The sequence below is a fragment of the Rhinopithecus roxellana genome, chromosome 8 (assembly GCF_007565055.1).
Source record: "Rhinopithecus roxellana isolate Shanxi Qingling chromosome 8, ASM756505v1, whole genome shotgun sequence".
NCBI lineage: Eukaryota > Metazoa > Chordata > Mammalia > Primates > Cercopithecidae > Rhinopithecus > Rhinopithecus roxellana.
In genome coordinates this window covers 112,104,471-112,119,770 of record NC_044556.1, presented here as the reverse complement: position 1 = coordinate 112,119,770, position 15,300 = coordinate 112,104,471, and the positions used below count along the sequence as shown (strand labels likewise).

The window sequence follows — 15,300 nt, the reverse complement described above, 5'->3', positions numbered from 1 at the left end:
AAAGTAAGTTGAAATCATAACTTTAAGTTAAAATTACAATTTTACCAAATAGTGAAAATCAGAAGCTATAAAAAAAGTCGAATCGATAAAACCTGAGATGCAATGCAAAATCTAGGACAATAATGCAGGAACTAACTGAAGAGAATGCCAGAAAAGATGAAAGCTTTTTGAGGAATGAGAACCTCATACAAATCTCATGTAATGCATGTGGATCTTTAGAGCAAGAGTAAAAATCATTGAAGGTGTCATAGGAAAACTTTAATTATTTCTACACAAATAAGAGATGTAAAGTGAAGAAGCAGAGGAAAAGAGACGGGCCCGGGGGCTTATGCCTGTAATCCCAACACTTTTGGAGGCTAAGACTGATGGATTGCTTGAGGTCAGGAGTTCAAGACCAGCCTGGCCAACATGGGCGGAACCCTATCTCTACTAAAAATTAAAAAATTAGCTGGGCGTGGTTGCACACGCCTGTAATCCCAGTTACTTGGGAAGCTGAGGCATGATAATTGCTTGAGCCTGGAGGCAGATGTTGCAGTGAGCCAAGATCACGCCCCTGCACTCCAGCCTGGGTGACAGAGCAAGATTCTGTCTCAAAAAAAAAAAAAAAAAAAGTGCAAAACCTTTAGAAAATACTTGCTTTCTATTTCTATTAAAACTGACTACTTGAGATTATCAGTAGCAAGACTCCATGACATTTTGATTCCAAAAGAGAATTTTAAACAGCTAGTGGACGGCAGAACAACAACAACAACAAAAGTTACTTCCCAGCTTCAACTTCAGTCATCTTTTCATTACTCCACTGCTTCTAACATTCCACAGGACTTTACTCAGAGCGGATTTAATGCCCTTGTTCCTCAGACAGTAGATAACAGGGTTCAAGGTTGGAGGTGCGACAGAATAGAACACAGACACCAGCAAGTCTAGAATAGACGGTGCATCAGACCCTGGTTTTAAATAAGCAACAGCACCTGTTACAAGAAACACAGTGACAACAATGAGGTGAGGCACACAGTTGGAAAAGGCTTTGGATTGTCTCTGTCTCGGTGATATCCTTAACACAGCAGAGAAAATGTACACGTAGGAAACCACAATGCAAACTAAACATGAAAATGCATAACAGACCCCAGTGGCCACACTGACACTAATGATGGCATGTTCTTTAGAACAAGTGAGCTTTAATAGGGCAGGGACATCGCAGAAGAACTGATGTATCTCATTAGAGCCACAAAAATTCAGAGAGAATGTTCCAGCTGTGTACAAGAGTCCCAGGGCCCCTCCGCTGAGCCAGGACAGAGCCATCAACTGGACACAGAGCCCTCTGCTCATGACAGCCTCATAGTGCAGGGGGCGGCAGATGGCAGCATAGCGGTCATAGGACATGGCAGTGAGGATGCCAATCTCTGATCCAGCCAGCAGTACCACCAAGAAGAGCTGCAACACACACCCCAGGAAGGAGATGGAGTCAGTGGAGGTGACAGAGTTGAAGATGGATTTGGGGACTGTGGCAGAAATGAGACACAGGTCTAAGAAGGACAAATGTCGGAGGAAAAAGTACATTGCCATGTGGAGACGGCGATCAAGAATCGTGAGGAGGACGATGACTAAATTCATCAGCACAGCCGCAAGGTAGATCAATGAGAAGAGCACAGCGTGTAGCCTCAGGAGCATCCAATTCTCAGTAAATCTCATAAGCAAGAATTCCATCATCTGAGTCTGATTGGTCATAATTCAAAATTATAAGGGCCCTATTGAGTAAAGGAAGATAAGTGTCATACTAATATTAAAAAATATCATTTGTTTCTTCATTTATTGAATGAAGATATGTATAGCATCAAGAGCTAGACAAAAAGTTTAAAAATATCAAGCAATTTATATTTCTCATTGACTCACGTGTAAAACAATTGTGGGTATATCAGTCTAACACTTAGTAGTCCTGGACTAAGATTCATTGTGAAAGAAGCAAAGAACTTCACTCATCTCCCTCATTACTTGAAACGACTTTTGAGTGATTTTATTTCCATTGGGAATTACAGGGTTGGCTATGCAATTATATATAACTGTAACAGGGCATACCTTTTCATGTATAAATATCCTGGTTAATGTAGTTTTGTGTGTATTAAATGTTATGAATGAAATTTCTGCTTGCTACTTACTGCAATATTTAAAATAGTCATTATCATCAGGTGATACTCTAATTTACTATCCCCTTCTCACTGAAGGATATTAAGATTATTCTCCCATTTTTGCATTAAAGTTTACTCCTTTAGTGAAAATGTGATTATAGTATCATTTTTTTCTTTCTTTACTCAATATACATAGCATAGCACAAAAATTAAAAAGTACTCAAGTTATTTTCACAAATCAGTTTTCAAATATATAGTGTCATTTTTCATGAAAAGAACAAAACCTGAGACTTAGCCAGATGATTAACATAATATTCTAGGAAAGATTTAATTAACCACAGGAAGCGACAGACAGGGATATCTACTGCATCTAACCAGAGATGCAGTGTGCCTCTTATGTGAAAGACATTCAGAGCTTGTCATCCGAGATCACTCGCACACCCAAGCGGGAGGGAGAGTTTTGGCCATGTTTTTCCCTCAGATCATCTTGTCTTTAGAACCTCTCTTGATTTTACTTTAGTATCACTTCAATGGCAATTTTTTCACTTTCCCCTTTGCTTTCCAGGCCATCTCTAAAACACACAGAACAGAAAACAGGATGGACGGTTTGCTAGTTGGGAAGCAGCTCTTAGGGTGTGCAGACACTGCTCTAGGTTTTATTCTCCCCAGCAGGCCAAACAGAGGAGGCTTTAAGTTTGGGGCAGCCATGAGTTTGCTCATGTTGAGTTATAAGTCAGGCTCCCCATTATTGCTCTAAAGCTACGGCCAGTGCTTTTTCCAACAAGAACACCCAAAGTTTGCAACATAGTATGAGATTTCCATTTGCTCTTGAGTCTTTTCAACTTAAAAAATATTTTACTTTTGTAGACACAAGAAGTTCTCACTTTGTTGTTCAGCAGTTTTTCAACTGAAATAGAATGTAGCGGGCCATTACAACATACAGTCTGCCCCTTCTCTATTCACACACACACACAGACACAGCTGAGAGGATGAGCAAGAATAAACAGAGCTTTTCCAGGATGAGCAGTTGTACCTCTAACCTTCATATAACATGTCCATTTCAGTACAGGTGACTTTCTGAGAACTGAATTAACAAGTGATTTGAAGCTGAAAACGGACCAGGCATGGTGGTTCATGCCAGTAATCCCAGCATTTTGGGAGGCTGAGGCCAGAGGATCTCTTGAGGCCAGGAGTTTGAGACAAGCCTGGGCAACAAGATGAGATCCCTCTATGTCTACAAAAATAAAATAAAATACTTTTTTTTAATTGAAAAGACTCATGAGCAAACAGAAATTTCATACTGTGTTGCAAACTTTGGTTGTTCTTGTTGGAGAAAGCACTGGCCCTAGCTTTAGAACAATAATGGAGAGCCTGACTCATAACTTTTAACGTGAGCTAATTCATGGAAGCCCCGAACGTAAAGCCTCCTCTGTTCAACCTGCTGGGGGAATAAAACCTGGAGCAGTGTCAAAATACCCCAGGAGCTACCTCCAAACTAGCAAACCATCCATCCTGGTTTCTGTGGCATCAGCCTGCGTGTCTGAGATGGCCGGGGGAGCTCAGTGAGTGACTGAGTGTCCTTTTGAGTTCCTCCCACCCCAATGATGTTTGACTTCGATGCTAGATTTTTATCCCTTCAATCTCATTTTTGATTTGTGTTTCACCTTATTTCACATGATTACATATGAAATGAGTGATAGCATTAGTTTAAAAGTCTGTGTGCTTTTCTTTACAGACAACATTAATAACAATAAAGCTTTGCCTCATTATATTTATATACTTATTTGGTCCAGGGAAATTCCACATAATTTAATAAAAATATGCAACCTGAGTCTCAATCAATCTGAAACTTGGAAAATACTTATAATGCACAAAATAATCCTAAAATCAACGGGTATTAAGGAGGCTGGGAGAATAGAGTAAGTTCAGGTTTATATGTTTCTTTACCATTTCTATATCATATTAACAACAAATTTTGTCACTTTTGTCAGGAATATGAGGAATGAAGAGAATGAGAGAGCAAACAGGAAGAAGGGAGGGGAGGGGAGGGGAAGAGAGGGGAGCGGAGGGGAAAGGAGGAGAGGGAAGGGGACAGGAGGCGAGGGGAGGAGAGGTGAGGGGAGGGGAGGGGAGGCCTATATGGAATCTTCAGTTCCGGAAAATATTTCCATTCTTGAGTAAAATCAATAGAAGCAGTATTCATAACAAAGGCTGATGAGAATGCTTTCCCAAACAGTTCTACATTTAAAATAATTTCAGAAGATAAGAAAATAAAAATGAAATGTTTAAGTAATTTAGGACTTCTTTTCACAGTTTTCGTTCAAAGAGAGCTCTAGTTTTCAATTCTTAGGGAGAGCTAGTGAACGCTGCAAACAGTTTCCTATAGCTTACTGATTCCTGCTTCAAGACCCCAGCTCCCCGGGTTAAACTCACAATGATTTCGATTGACCACTTCTGCCCTCTACTGTATCAGTATTTGTTTCTTTTGTGCAGTCTCCAAGCTCTGCTTGGTGTCCTCTGTTCCAGGCACTTCATTCTCTATGAAGGAGCAAGGCTTTTAAAGCAGCTTTAAACAGACTTTCATTGACTACATGGGACTCTCCCCGGAGGTCACACTTTTACTTGTGCTTATATTTTATTTCGTAGGATTTAAAGCCCTGGAGACCCAGCTCTTCACTCCCACCTCAGATCTGAGAGGTGATGCCACTACCTTTTCCTCCAGTGAGACGGAAAAGAGATCTTTCTGGGTCTCATGAGAATAAACCTTTATTTATTGCATCCATAATATGTGACTAGTGGATCCTAGACATTCATTTGCATGTAACAACTTAAATTTAGGCGTGTGTACACAGAATCTTTAAATTGAGTGTAATAATCTCAGTCCAGTTTCAACTGAGAAGGACACTGGGAGATGCAGTGCTCTGACTTTGGGGTCTGCAAGAGGGATTTGTTTAAGTCCTTGAACCATCACAGTTCTCTTGGATCTTTCAACTCCCCTCTCACCATAGATTTAAGCCTCCAGTGAAGACAGCATCCCTGCAGATCCTCACAAATGACTAGAGATGCCTGTATACAAAGTTCCCAAGAGCACCTAATTTCCAACATCTGTTTCATTCTCAAGTGATGCCAGTGGCATCCTCATGAGCATCCTACAAGTTCAGGCTTCTCTCTTGGAAGCGGCAACAAAATGAAACTCAGCAGAGTCTTCTCCAGGGTTGGGATGAGGTGCAGTTTGTTTTCAGATTTTGATCTTGTAATGTTCTTCTTATATTCACAGAATTTCCAGTTATTTTCTCATTAGTTTGCTTTGAATGACTGACTTTGTAGATATCCTGGTGGACACAGCCTCTATGCTGCCTAGAGCTTGTTGCTGTCATCCAGCAACCTCTTGTGGACACTCCACATTCATCACGAAGTTGATGTTTAGATTAGACCTTCTTCTTCATCATTTTATGACATTTCATAAGAGACATATGACATCCAACCCCACAGGACACCATTATCTACACTTTAAAAATTAGCTTATCAATTTTTAAGTCATTCCTAGGGATTTTGACAGGGACTGAATCTAGATTCAATAGATCTAGAGTGGTAGATTCTAGATTCAGTAGGTCTAGAATCAGTGTAGAAAACACTGTAATTGTAGCGACATTGAGTATTTTGAGCATTAAAGATTGCATATTCCTCCATTTCTAAGTTTTTAAAAGATTCTCAGAAACGTTTTGTTATTTCAGTGCACATCAGTACACAAACCCCAAGCTCATTTTGTTAAATTAATCAGTAAATACTTCATGAGTTTGATCCAAATCTGTATTTGTTTGTTCAGGCTGCCACGACAAAATACTACAGATGGGGTGACTTAAACACGCCGTCGGTGAGAGGGCGTTTCTCACCTTTCCGGAGGCTACACGCCTGAGACCAAAACGTCAGCTGCCTTGGTTTCCTCTGAATCTTCTCCTCGCGCTGCAGATGGACACCGTCTTGCTGCCTCTTCCCGTGGTCGTCTCTGTGCACGCGTGCCCCTAGGTCTCCCTGTGTGCCCTAATCCCTATTCTTATAAGGCATCAATAAATTTAGATGGAGGACCACCCTAAAGGCCTCACTTTATCTTAATAAGTTCTTTAAAAGATTTTTCTCCAAATACAGTCACATTCTGGGGTATCGGAGGTTAGGACTTCAGCAGATGAATTTTGGAAGGACACAGTTCAAACTGTAACATAATATAAATGGTATTGCTTTTGCTTTCCATTTCCATTTTTTTTAATACCATGTCACAGTCTGATTTTTATCATGCAACCTTCTTAACTAACATAGTAGCTCTAGTGGCTATTTTGTAGATTTCTCAAAATTTCTATGTAGATATTTATTTTGCAAGGAAAAGTTGCACTTCTTCATTTTCTTTTTTTTTTTTTTCCCTCACATTTTTTCACTACTTGGCGCTAAATAGAGGTGGTGAGAGAATAATCCTTTTTGATCCAGATCTACAGAATAAGCATTCTGGCTTTCAGCATTAACTATGATATTAGTTGCAGGGTTTTGTCTTTTGTTCATTTTGTTGGTTTTTGTTTTTGTTCTTCTTGGTTTTGAGTCAGCAGATAACTTATTCAAAAAGATTATTGCAATAGAATCTCCCCAAACATGATACCTGTAGTCGTCTAAATGGTCAGGCAGAAAGGGATTTTGTTATATAGGGAGAGTGAGGAAGGCTAGAAAGGACACGGAGTGAGGGAGTAGAATGAGCAGGTACCATGATTGAACAGATAAACAGGAAATGCCTTTCCTTAAGGTTCAGAAGGTTTGTAAAATAGGAATGGTTCCATAGTCCAATGCATTTCTTTGGTTTTTGTTTCTTTTCAGATGTGTTTTATCAGTTTAAGAGGTTACCTTCAATACCAGGTTACTAAGGATTTTTGTCACAAATTTCTTCAAATCTTTCAAATCTGTTTTCTGATAATCAGGTAACTGTATCTATTCATTTTTTTGTCTTTAGTCTGTTATTATGGACACTAATCCTTAAATCTAGAGAGACAGGTGAATATAGAGAGTCACAGATAAGATCTGCTAAGTAGGAATGAAAGCCAGAGAAATAATAAACTGGAAGGGTCACAAGTTTTGACGAATTTCCGAATGCTCTCAGGATGGTGTGAGAGTAAGAAACTCCTGAGGGCCGCAGTCTCAGAGATACCTCGTACTTTCATCGGTTTTATATCTAGCAACCCCACTAAGGTTCTCAAATAAGCCAAGAAAGAATCCCTCCTGGATTGGCAAAAGGGTGCGAAAAGTAACCATAGCATGCCCAGAGCCTTCCCAGATCAAAGGACCACTGCAGGCAAAAAGACTCGACTACAAACATATCCTGCCTGGGGGAAGGGCGTGCTGAGTCTGAAAGAAGCCAGACTTTCAGACTTGCTTCTTCACTTAGCAAAATGCATCCAAGATTCATCTATGTTGTTGTGTGCATATCTCATGACTTTTTACTGCTGATTACCATTCTGCTGTATTGTTGAAGTATACTTTATCCACTCACTTAGTGAAGGACTACTTAGATTCTTTCAGTTTTAGTAATTATAAATAAAACTTCTATAAGCATTTATATGCAGGATTTGTTCGGGCATAACTTTTCAAATCACTTGGGTAAGTACCAAGGGACCAAATCACTAGGTCATTTGGTAAGGCCATGCTCGGTTTTGCCAAAAGAGAGGTTTTACTTCCAAATAAGAAGGACTAGGAAAGAGGTCCTCAGACCACTCCTTTTCTCCAACAGAAAGCACATGTGAAACCTAAACATAGTACAAAAAACACCTGAATAAGTGCTGGCAGACTGTGGCCAAAGTTTTCTGTTCACTTGGAGAAGTGTTGTAAGGGCGCTTAACCATTTAGTTTCCTCCATCACAGCTTTCAGTGTTGGGATTTGTGCAGTTTTCACAGCAACACAACAGTGGTGAGCTTATGATGCTGGCCAAAATGGATAGAGATAGATCTTTTTTTTTTCTGGATTGGGGCGCCAGAAAAGAGAAGCCTGGGGACTATAAATCTGAGTGAAGAGATCTTTAAAGTAAAATACAAAAAAAAAAAAAAAGTTAGGTCAAACCCTTTCTACCCACATCTCTGGCTTACCCCTGAATCACACATGCACAGAAAGACCGAAAGATATTCAGCCATACCAAGATCTAAATGAAATGGAAGCTACGACAAATGAAATAAAAATTGTAGTTCAAGACCAATCAAGAAATGGCTTGTTAATATGTAGAAATAATACTCACTTAAAAATAAAATAAAATGTAGAATCTCTACAATTCAGCATTCATAATATTCAGGATAAATTCTACCCATCATATGAGGAATCTAAAAATTAAACCCATTAAGATGTGAAAAGAAAATAAATCTAGGCCAAACTCAAGATGAACCAGATGCTGAAGCAAACAAACAAAGATACTTATATTGGTCATTTGTCTCAATTAAGAAAAAAAAATGTTTTCAATACATGTGAAATCTCAGTATACAAATGGGATTTCTCCACAAAGAAATAGAAACATTTTAAAAATAACCAAATAGAAATTATAAAATTGAAAATTTCTATTTCTGAAATTAAAATTTTACTGAGGGAGTAAGGAAATTGAAGATAGAGCATATAAATTATATAAGCTGATGAACTGGAAGGAGAAAAAAGAACATGCCAGAAAAAATAATTATAGATATAATGGCTGACATTTTTTAAAATCTGAGGGAACTAGAAATCTGTAGGTACAAGGTGCTAAAAAACACCAGTCAGAACACAAACAAAAATAACTCAAACAAAAATAAATAATAATAAAACTATTGAAAGCAAAGTATAAGCACCAATCTTTAAAGCAGCAAGAAAAAATGATTAATATATTACATGAAGGGAAAAAATACTCTGAATAATGAATGACTTCTCATTAGAAATGGTGATTACACAAAGAGAATAGAAAACATCCTCAGCATACTGAAAGGTTGAAAGGTTTGGAGGGGCAACTATCAATCAAAAATTTTATGTCCAGCAAAAATAAAATTGAGAATGAAGGAAAAATAAAGATAGCACTAGATTTAAAAATACTAAAAGGAATTTTTTGACAGTAAAACTGCCTGTAAGATATACTGAAGTAAGATCTTTAGAATGAAATAAATAATACAAGAAATATACTGAAATACTAAAAAAAGTTAATCGTATCAGACATGGTCATATATGGGGCATGAGAGTTAATTTTATGTGTCAATTCGATTGGGCTAAAGAGTGCCCAGATAGCTGGTAAAACCCTATTTCTGAGTGTGTCTATGAAGGTGTTTCCAGAAGAAATTAATATTTGAATAAGTAGACTGAGTAAAGAAACTCACCCTCACCAATGTGGAGAGGCATCATCCAATCCAATGAGAGCACAAATAGAACAAAAAAGCAGAGGAAAGGTGAATTCACACTCTCTTCTTGGCCTGGAATAGCAACCTTCTCCTGGCCCTCCAACATCAGAGTTCCCATTTCCAAATATATATATTTTTTATCCAGTTGGTTTTGTTTCTCTGGAGAACCCTAATACATGTGTAAATTACAAAGATATTATTTTACAAGAAGGAGTGCATTATCAATTATAAGTAGAGTTAGAAAAAGTATGTATATTTTCTCATTCCCGGGGCAGCTACACACAATAAAAAGCAGCTAGAAAACAAAATTTTAAAAGTAATTTTAAAAATTATTCAAATAATCACTGAAAAACGGCAGGAAAGAAGAAACGGAGGAAAAGAAAGAGGAAATAAAACAGCAAAAAACAAAAATTATCTGGCAAAGATAAATTTCAAACAGTGGTTTAAAGTGTTTTGTAGCCCCAGGGTTAATTTTAATTATGGCTAACAGATGTTGGGTGCAGTTATGCAGAGTAGAAATAGGCCGGTTATATATGACTAAAACGTGAGGTTTTTCTGCTATGTTTGAATCAACTGATGTGTAAGGATTTGAGTTTAGTGTCACCAGCGTTTGAGCTAACTCACAGCCTGCTGCGAAGAAGTCAACTACGTGAGGGCCAACCTACAGGAGCCACCTTTGACTCATTTACATGATTCCCTGAAGATGTACCTCCTGTAGTTTCATACATGTTCACACAGTTTCCATTTGGCAGCTTTGTTTATAACGACAAAATTTTGAAAACGAAATACCAAAACATATAGTAATTGTTGAATAAACTATTACCTTGATTTACACTGGAGTATTCTTCAACCATGAAAAAACAATGATAATGAAGGCAGTTTCCATAAACTGTATCTAATGTTTGCCAGCAGTTAGTACATTAAATAATCAAATGTAAGGGAGTATACTTCGCGTGCTATAAGTAACAAGAAAACATGAGCAAATCTTTTTTTGTAAAATTAAAACATACGGACAGTAAACCAGTAAACCCTGAAATTGCTTTTCTGTAGATCTTGAGCAATGGGGTGGAAAGGACAGAGAATGACATTTCATTGAGAATAGTGTTCTGTGGGGTTTTTGTATGTATTTTTACATCAGAGAAGCATATGGATTTTTTACATATAAAAGCTGTCAACAAAAGTAAAGGACAAAAAGCTTTAAAATTAAATGCAAACCAAATCAAATGAAATAACTATACTTCAAATGAAAAACATAACCATGTTCAAAAGAAAATAAAAAGAAACCATTCTAAGTAACTTAACCATAGGCTTAGTATAAACTCTTAGTCTAAAGGGGAACAGAGCTATAAGCAAATCTATGTTATGTTGGCTTGTTGTATGTTTCAGGAGTCTTCATTTTTAGTGAAGTGCTCAAATGATTATTATGCAGTATATTACATAGTTTGGTTACCACTGTCCTATAGCCTATAACTCTATGATAAGGGAATATTTGAATACTTTATTATTTTTCTGCTAAAAGATTGAGTCGTGTCCCTAACAGTGTATTTCAGAATGTGTTCTGGACCTACGTTGCAAACAGTTGTTTCCTCCCTATGGAAAACACATGTGATTATAATGCTAATGGTCTGAAGAGATAATCACTTAACAAGGTGATTCAGAAAATATTGAAGACATTTTTCTTTGGGGAATTCTAAAGTATTAGCCAAGTGCCTTAAAAATAATTTGTTGCAGTCCCTTTGACTATAGAAGTTTCCAAATTATGTCAAATTTGAAATGAAAGAAAGGCAAGCAGCCTTCCTCTTTGTGGTCCTATGCATCCTTCCACGTGAAGAAACTCCCACAGCTTTGCAGAGCTCTTTGAGTCTTTTATCAAAAGTCTAGAGATGGAACCATGTGCTATGTTGACACGGAGTTTATGAAGGAAGCTAGATGTTTTGTTTTCATTTCACGTAATCAACTGACAAATTAAATCTTTTATTCTGGGAGAAATATTTCTACTCTTGTGTAGATGTGATGGAATTATCTCCTTAAGGACATCTGATGAGTAATCCTGTGTACATGTGGTTGAGGAATTGGAATTATTATACAGTATTAATTTCAAATTTCCATTGGTAAAATGTCTGTTCCAAAGCAAAATTTTAAAAATCTTGTAGATATAAAGGAAATTTAGGGCACACAAAAAAACAATTAAATTTAATGGCCAGTTTCTTTATCCTTCCTCCTCCCTTTTGTCCTTCCTTGTGTATTTCTCCAGACTGACCATTGAAGCTAATAAATGTCTTCAGAATTATTTAATCACTCTACCACATTTTTCAGGTTCATTGTATACTGCTTCTCCACATGTGATCCAAATGTCCATCACCTTTACTTTATTTTTTAAGCTTCTCTTCCTAAAGCATCTTCTCTACAGATCTTTGTCCTGTATTTCTTCTCTTCATTTTGTCGTCAGTCCCCAGGTCACCCATATAGAAAGCCCTTTCATCTGGTTAATCTCTAAAATAACACCTTTATATTTTCGTAATGCCTGCTCCAATCTGAGTTTATCTTGTTTATTAATTTACTTGTTCTTTTTCTGCCTCCTCCCATTAACAGCAAGCTCCTAGAAAAAAAAAAGTTGTATATTTTTTAAATCTCTACCATCTAGTTTGAGGTCTGATATATATGGAACATTTTTCTGATCTTTTCAATAAAGAATAAATAACTCTACATCAGTAACTAATAATTGAGGGAAATATTTTAAACACTGAAAGAGGATATTTGATAGTTTTACAAAGTAAATTATGGAAAACTGACCATGATCACGAAAAATTACTCAGTTAGGACGGGAAAGTCATTTTATCATGGTGCCCTGTCAAAATTCCTTTATACACAAATCAACCACCCTTATAACGATGTGGCTTTAGTACACATGTGCACATTCAAAAAACATGAAATTTTGCTAAATAATTCATTTTTTATTACTTCACTAATGAGATATTCATTATGTTAGAATTGTATGACCTCAAGATAATACAAACATTGAACAACAAATCCGAGTTTATTTTTCCATGCTTACTATCATTAGAATAGAAAAGGTTATTTACCTATGTGAGATTATTCAATACATCTGTAGGTGTGACTTTATGTTTGTAACATCACATGATAATTGACATTTTGCACCTGTGTAGGATATTATGGATACTAACACAATCTAAAGACATGGGCCTTTGGATTGCTTTTCTGAAAGCAAAGGATTCATCATGAAGCATGGCATCATAATAATTTGGTGCAAATTCTCAGTGGGTTGGAAAAGCTTCTGTGTTTAGTCACGTTACATGTGTCTTGGAACAAATTAAGTTTGAGGCTATAGATTAGGTAAAACTCTTAGAAAGTCTAATGGAATTTGCACATTACTCATGGAGTTTATCTTAAAAAATGAACAATGAAGTTTTAAGTAAATGGAGAGCTATTTTAGGTAGGTACATGACTCTTTTCCAGTGAGTATTTTTGCATATCAATATGACTCTTGCTAGTCTGTATAGATTAATTTTTTAATTTTTTCTCCTTTTTTTTTTTTTTTTTGCATATTTTCTCACCTTAACAGGCACTGAAGAGAACCTAGTGTGGCCAATGTCACCTTGGTGACAGGATTTCTTCTTATGGGGTTTTCTAATGTCCAGCAGCTGCAGATTTTATACGGTGTGCTCTTCCTACTGATTTACCTGGCAGCCCTAATGGGTAACCTTCTCATCATTACTCTCACTACCCTAGACATAAAGCTCCAAACACCTATGTACTTCTTCCTGAAGAACTTATCCTTTTTGGATGTCTTCCTGGTGTCTGTTCCAATCCCAAAATTCATTGTCAACAACCTAACCCACAACAGTTCCATTTCCATTCTAGCATGTGCCTTCCAGCTACTTTTAATGACTTCCTTCTCAGCAGGTGAGATATTTCTCCTCACTGCCATGTTCTATGACCGCTATGTAGCCATCTGCTGTCCCCTGCACTACAAGGTAGTCATGAATACTGGCATCTGTGTGTTAATGGCAAGTGTTTCCTGGGCCATTGGAGGGCTCTTTGGTACTGTGTACACAGCTGGCACATTTTCCATGCCTTTCTGTGGCTCCAGTGTGATCCCACAGTTTTTCTGTGATGTTCCTTCATTACTAAGGATTTCCTGTTCTGAAACACTCATGGTAATTTATGCAGGTATTGGAGTTAGTGCGTGTTTAAGCATTTCTTGTTTCATCTGTATTGTGATCTCTTACATTTATATCTTCTCCACTGTACTGAAGATCCCTACCACTAAAGGTCAGTCAAAAGCTTTTTCCACGTGCCTCCCCCATCTCATTGTTTTCACTGTTTTTATCACAACTGCTTATTTTGTTTATCTTAAGCCACCTTCGAATTCACCATCTGTTATTGACAGGCTATTCTCTGTGATCTACACTGTGATGCCTCCACTATTTAACCCTGTAACCTACAGCCTGCGGAACGATGACATGAAACGTGCTCTGATAAGGTTGTTGCAAAACGCATATGGCCAGGAGGCTTACTTCATTTAACACTTTCAAGTTCTGTCAATGATACAGTACCTTACAGATCACGAGAAACTTTCCTTACTTTTAACTTTGGAAAGACCTAAGAAAAGAAAGCAACATACATTATTTTTTCCCTGAAGAAATAAATACTCAAGAGCCTAACTGACTATTTCTAAGGTCACTTAATTGCATTACATCAGGATAACATAGAGTGTTAGGGTAATCATTTGGTATTCTTCTATGACAAAGCATTTCTGCCTTTGTATTATAACTTTCTGAACGAATTGGTTATGTTTAACATGATGTTTTCATCTTTGGTCTCTTAATAACCTATTTTCTCTATTTTATTCACTGAGAACAAATTAAAAATGCTGAGGTGATTCGATGAGTACAGTATAATGCATTTGCACTACCCAGATAGAATTCACAGAATCTAGTTAGTGTTGAGCAAGAACAATATTAGGCAAAAATAACACAGGAAGCTAAGGCCATTTTAGAGTTGTGCCCAGATCTGTAAACAGTCCTCAGGACACCTAAAGCAGAGGTGAAAAGACATGTCTGAGCCAAGGTCTCCTAGGCAAATGGTGGTCACCCAGTAAATAGTATTTCCAGAAAGAGACCAGGCAGAGTTCCCAAGGTCTAAGAATTGTGTGTTTCTATGTGTCTACATGTCTATAATTCAGAAAGGCCTTTACCTCTCCCTGTATAAAGAACGTTTTAAATCTGATTCTGAACAGAAGCTTGGAAATGTGTTAAAATGATTGCACAAGTCATTCAGTTGTGATACACTTCCTTTGGTTTAACCACTAGTGTCTACAATGTGAAATCTTTTTCTTTACCTTCTATATAACCCTCCCTAGAGATTCTGTGTCTTATTAGAATAACTTTCTGAATTTTATATTGACTTTGCTATGTTTTTATTTATCTAAGAAAAAGTACAAATGTTCCTAAGATTGTTCTCAATCATATTGTCCTCTTTTCTCAATCATGTTACTAATGTTTTATTGTCCCTTGAATTAACTAGATGGCCACGTATTAATTCTGAGTCACATGTTATCTTATTTAATCATGTCCCAAATATCCTCTGACAGCTATGTTGATTTTTACCATACTAGAATAAGATGCTAAGAATATAAATAAAGTTAAATTAAACTTTCATGATATATCTTACACATAAAAATTCCTTTAAATTCTACCAGAGGGAAAATCACACAATTATTTGTTCTTTCCCTTTAAAGAAAAAATATATGCTAAATATAAATAGATCACTTTGACGT

The 15,300-nt window shown here is 37.0% G+C and overlaps 2 protein-coding genes across 2 annotated transcripts; one reads left to right on the top strand and one right to left on the bottom strand.

Annotated features, from left to right (window-relative positions):
- Positions 1 to 780: 780 nt before the first annotated feature.
- LOC104681137 (olfactory receptor 14K1) lies at positions 781 to 1,725 on the bottom strand. Its single transcript, XM_010387355.1, has one exon. It carries the CDS (start codon positions 1,723 to 1,725, stop codon positions 781 to 783), a length of 945 nt encoding a protein of 314 aa, XP_010385657.1.
- Positions 1,726 to 3,668: 1,943 nt separating this feature from the next.
- On the top strand, positions 3,669 to 14,047 carry LOC104681135 (olfactory receptor 14A2). The gene is made up of 2 exons (XM_030934943.1): positions 3,669 to 3,685; positions 13,093 to 14,047. The coding sequence occupies exons 1-2, from the start codon at positions 3,669 to 3,671 to the stop codon at positions 14,045 to 14,047; spliced, it is 972 nt and encodes a 323-aa protein (XP_030790803.1).
- The last annotated feature ends 1,253 nt before the right edge of the window (positions 14,048 to 15,300 follow it).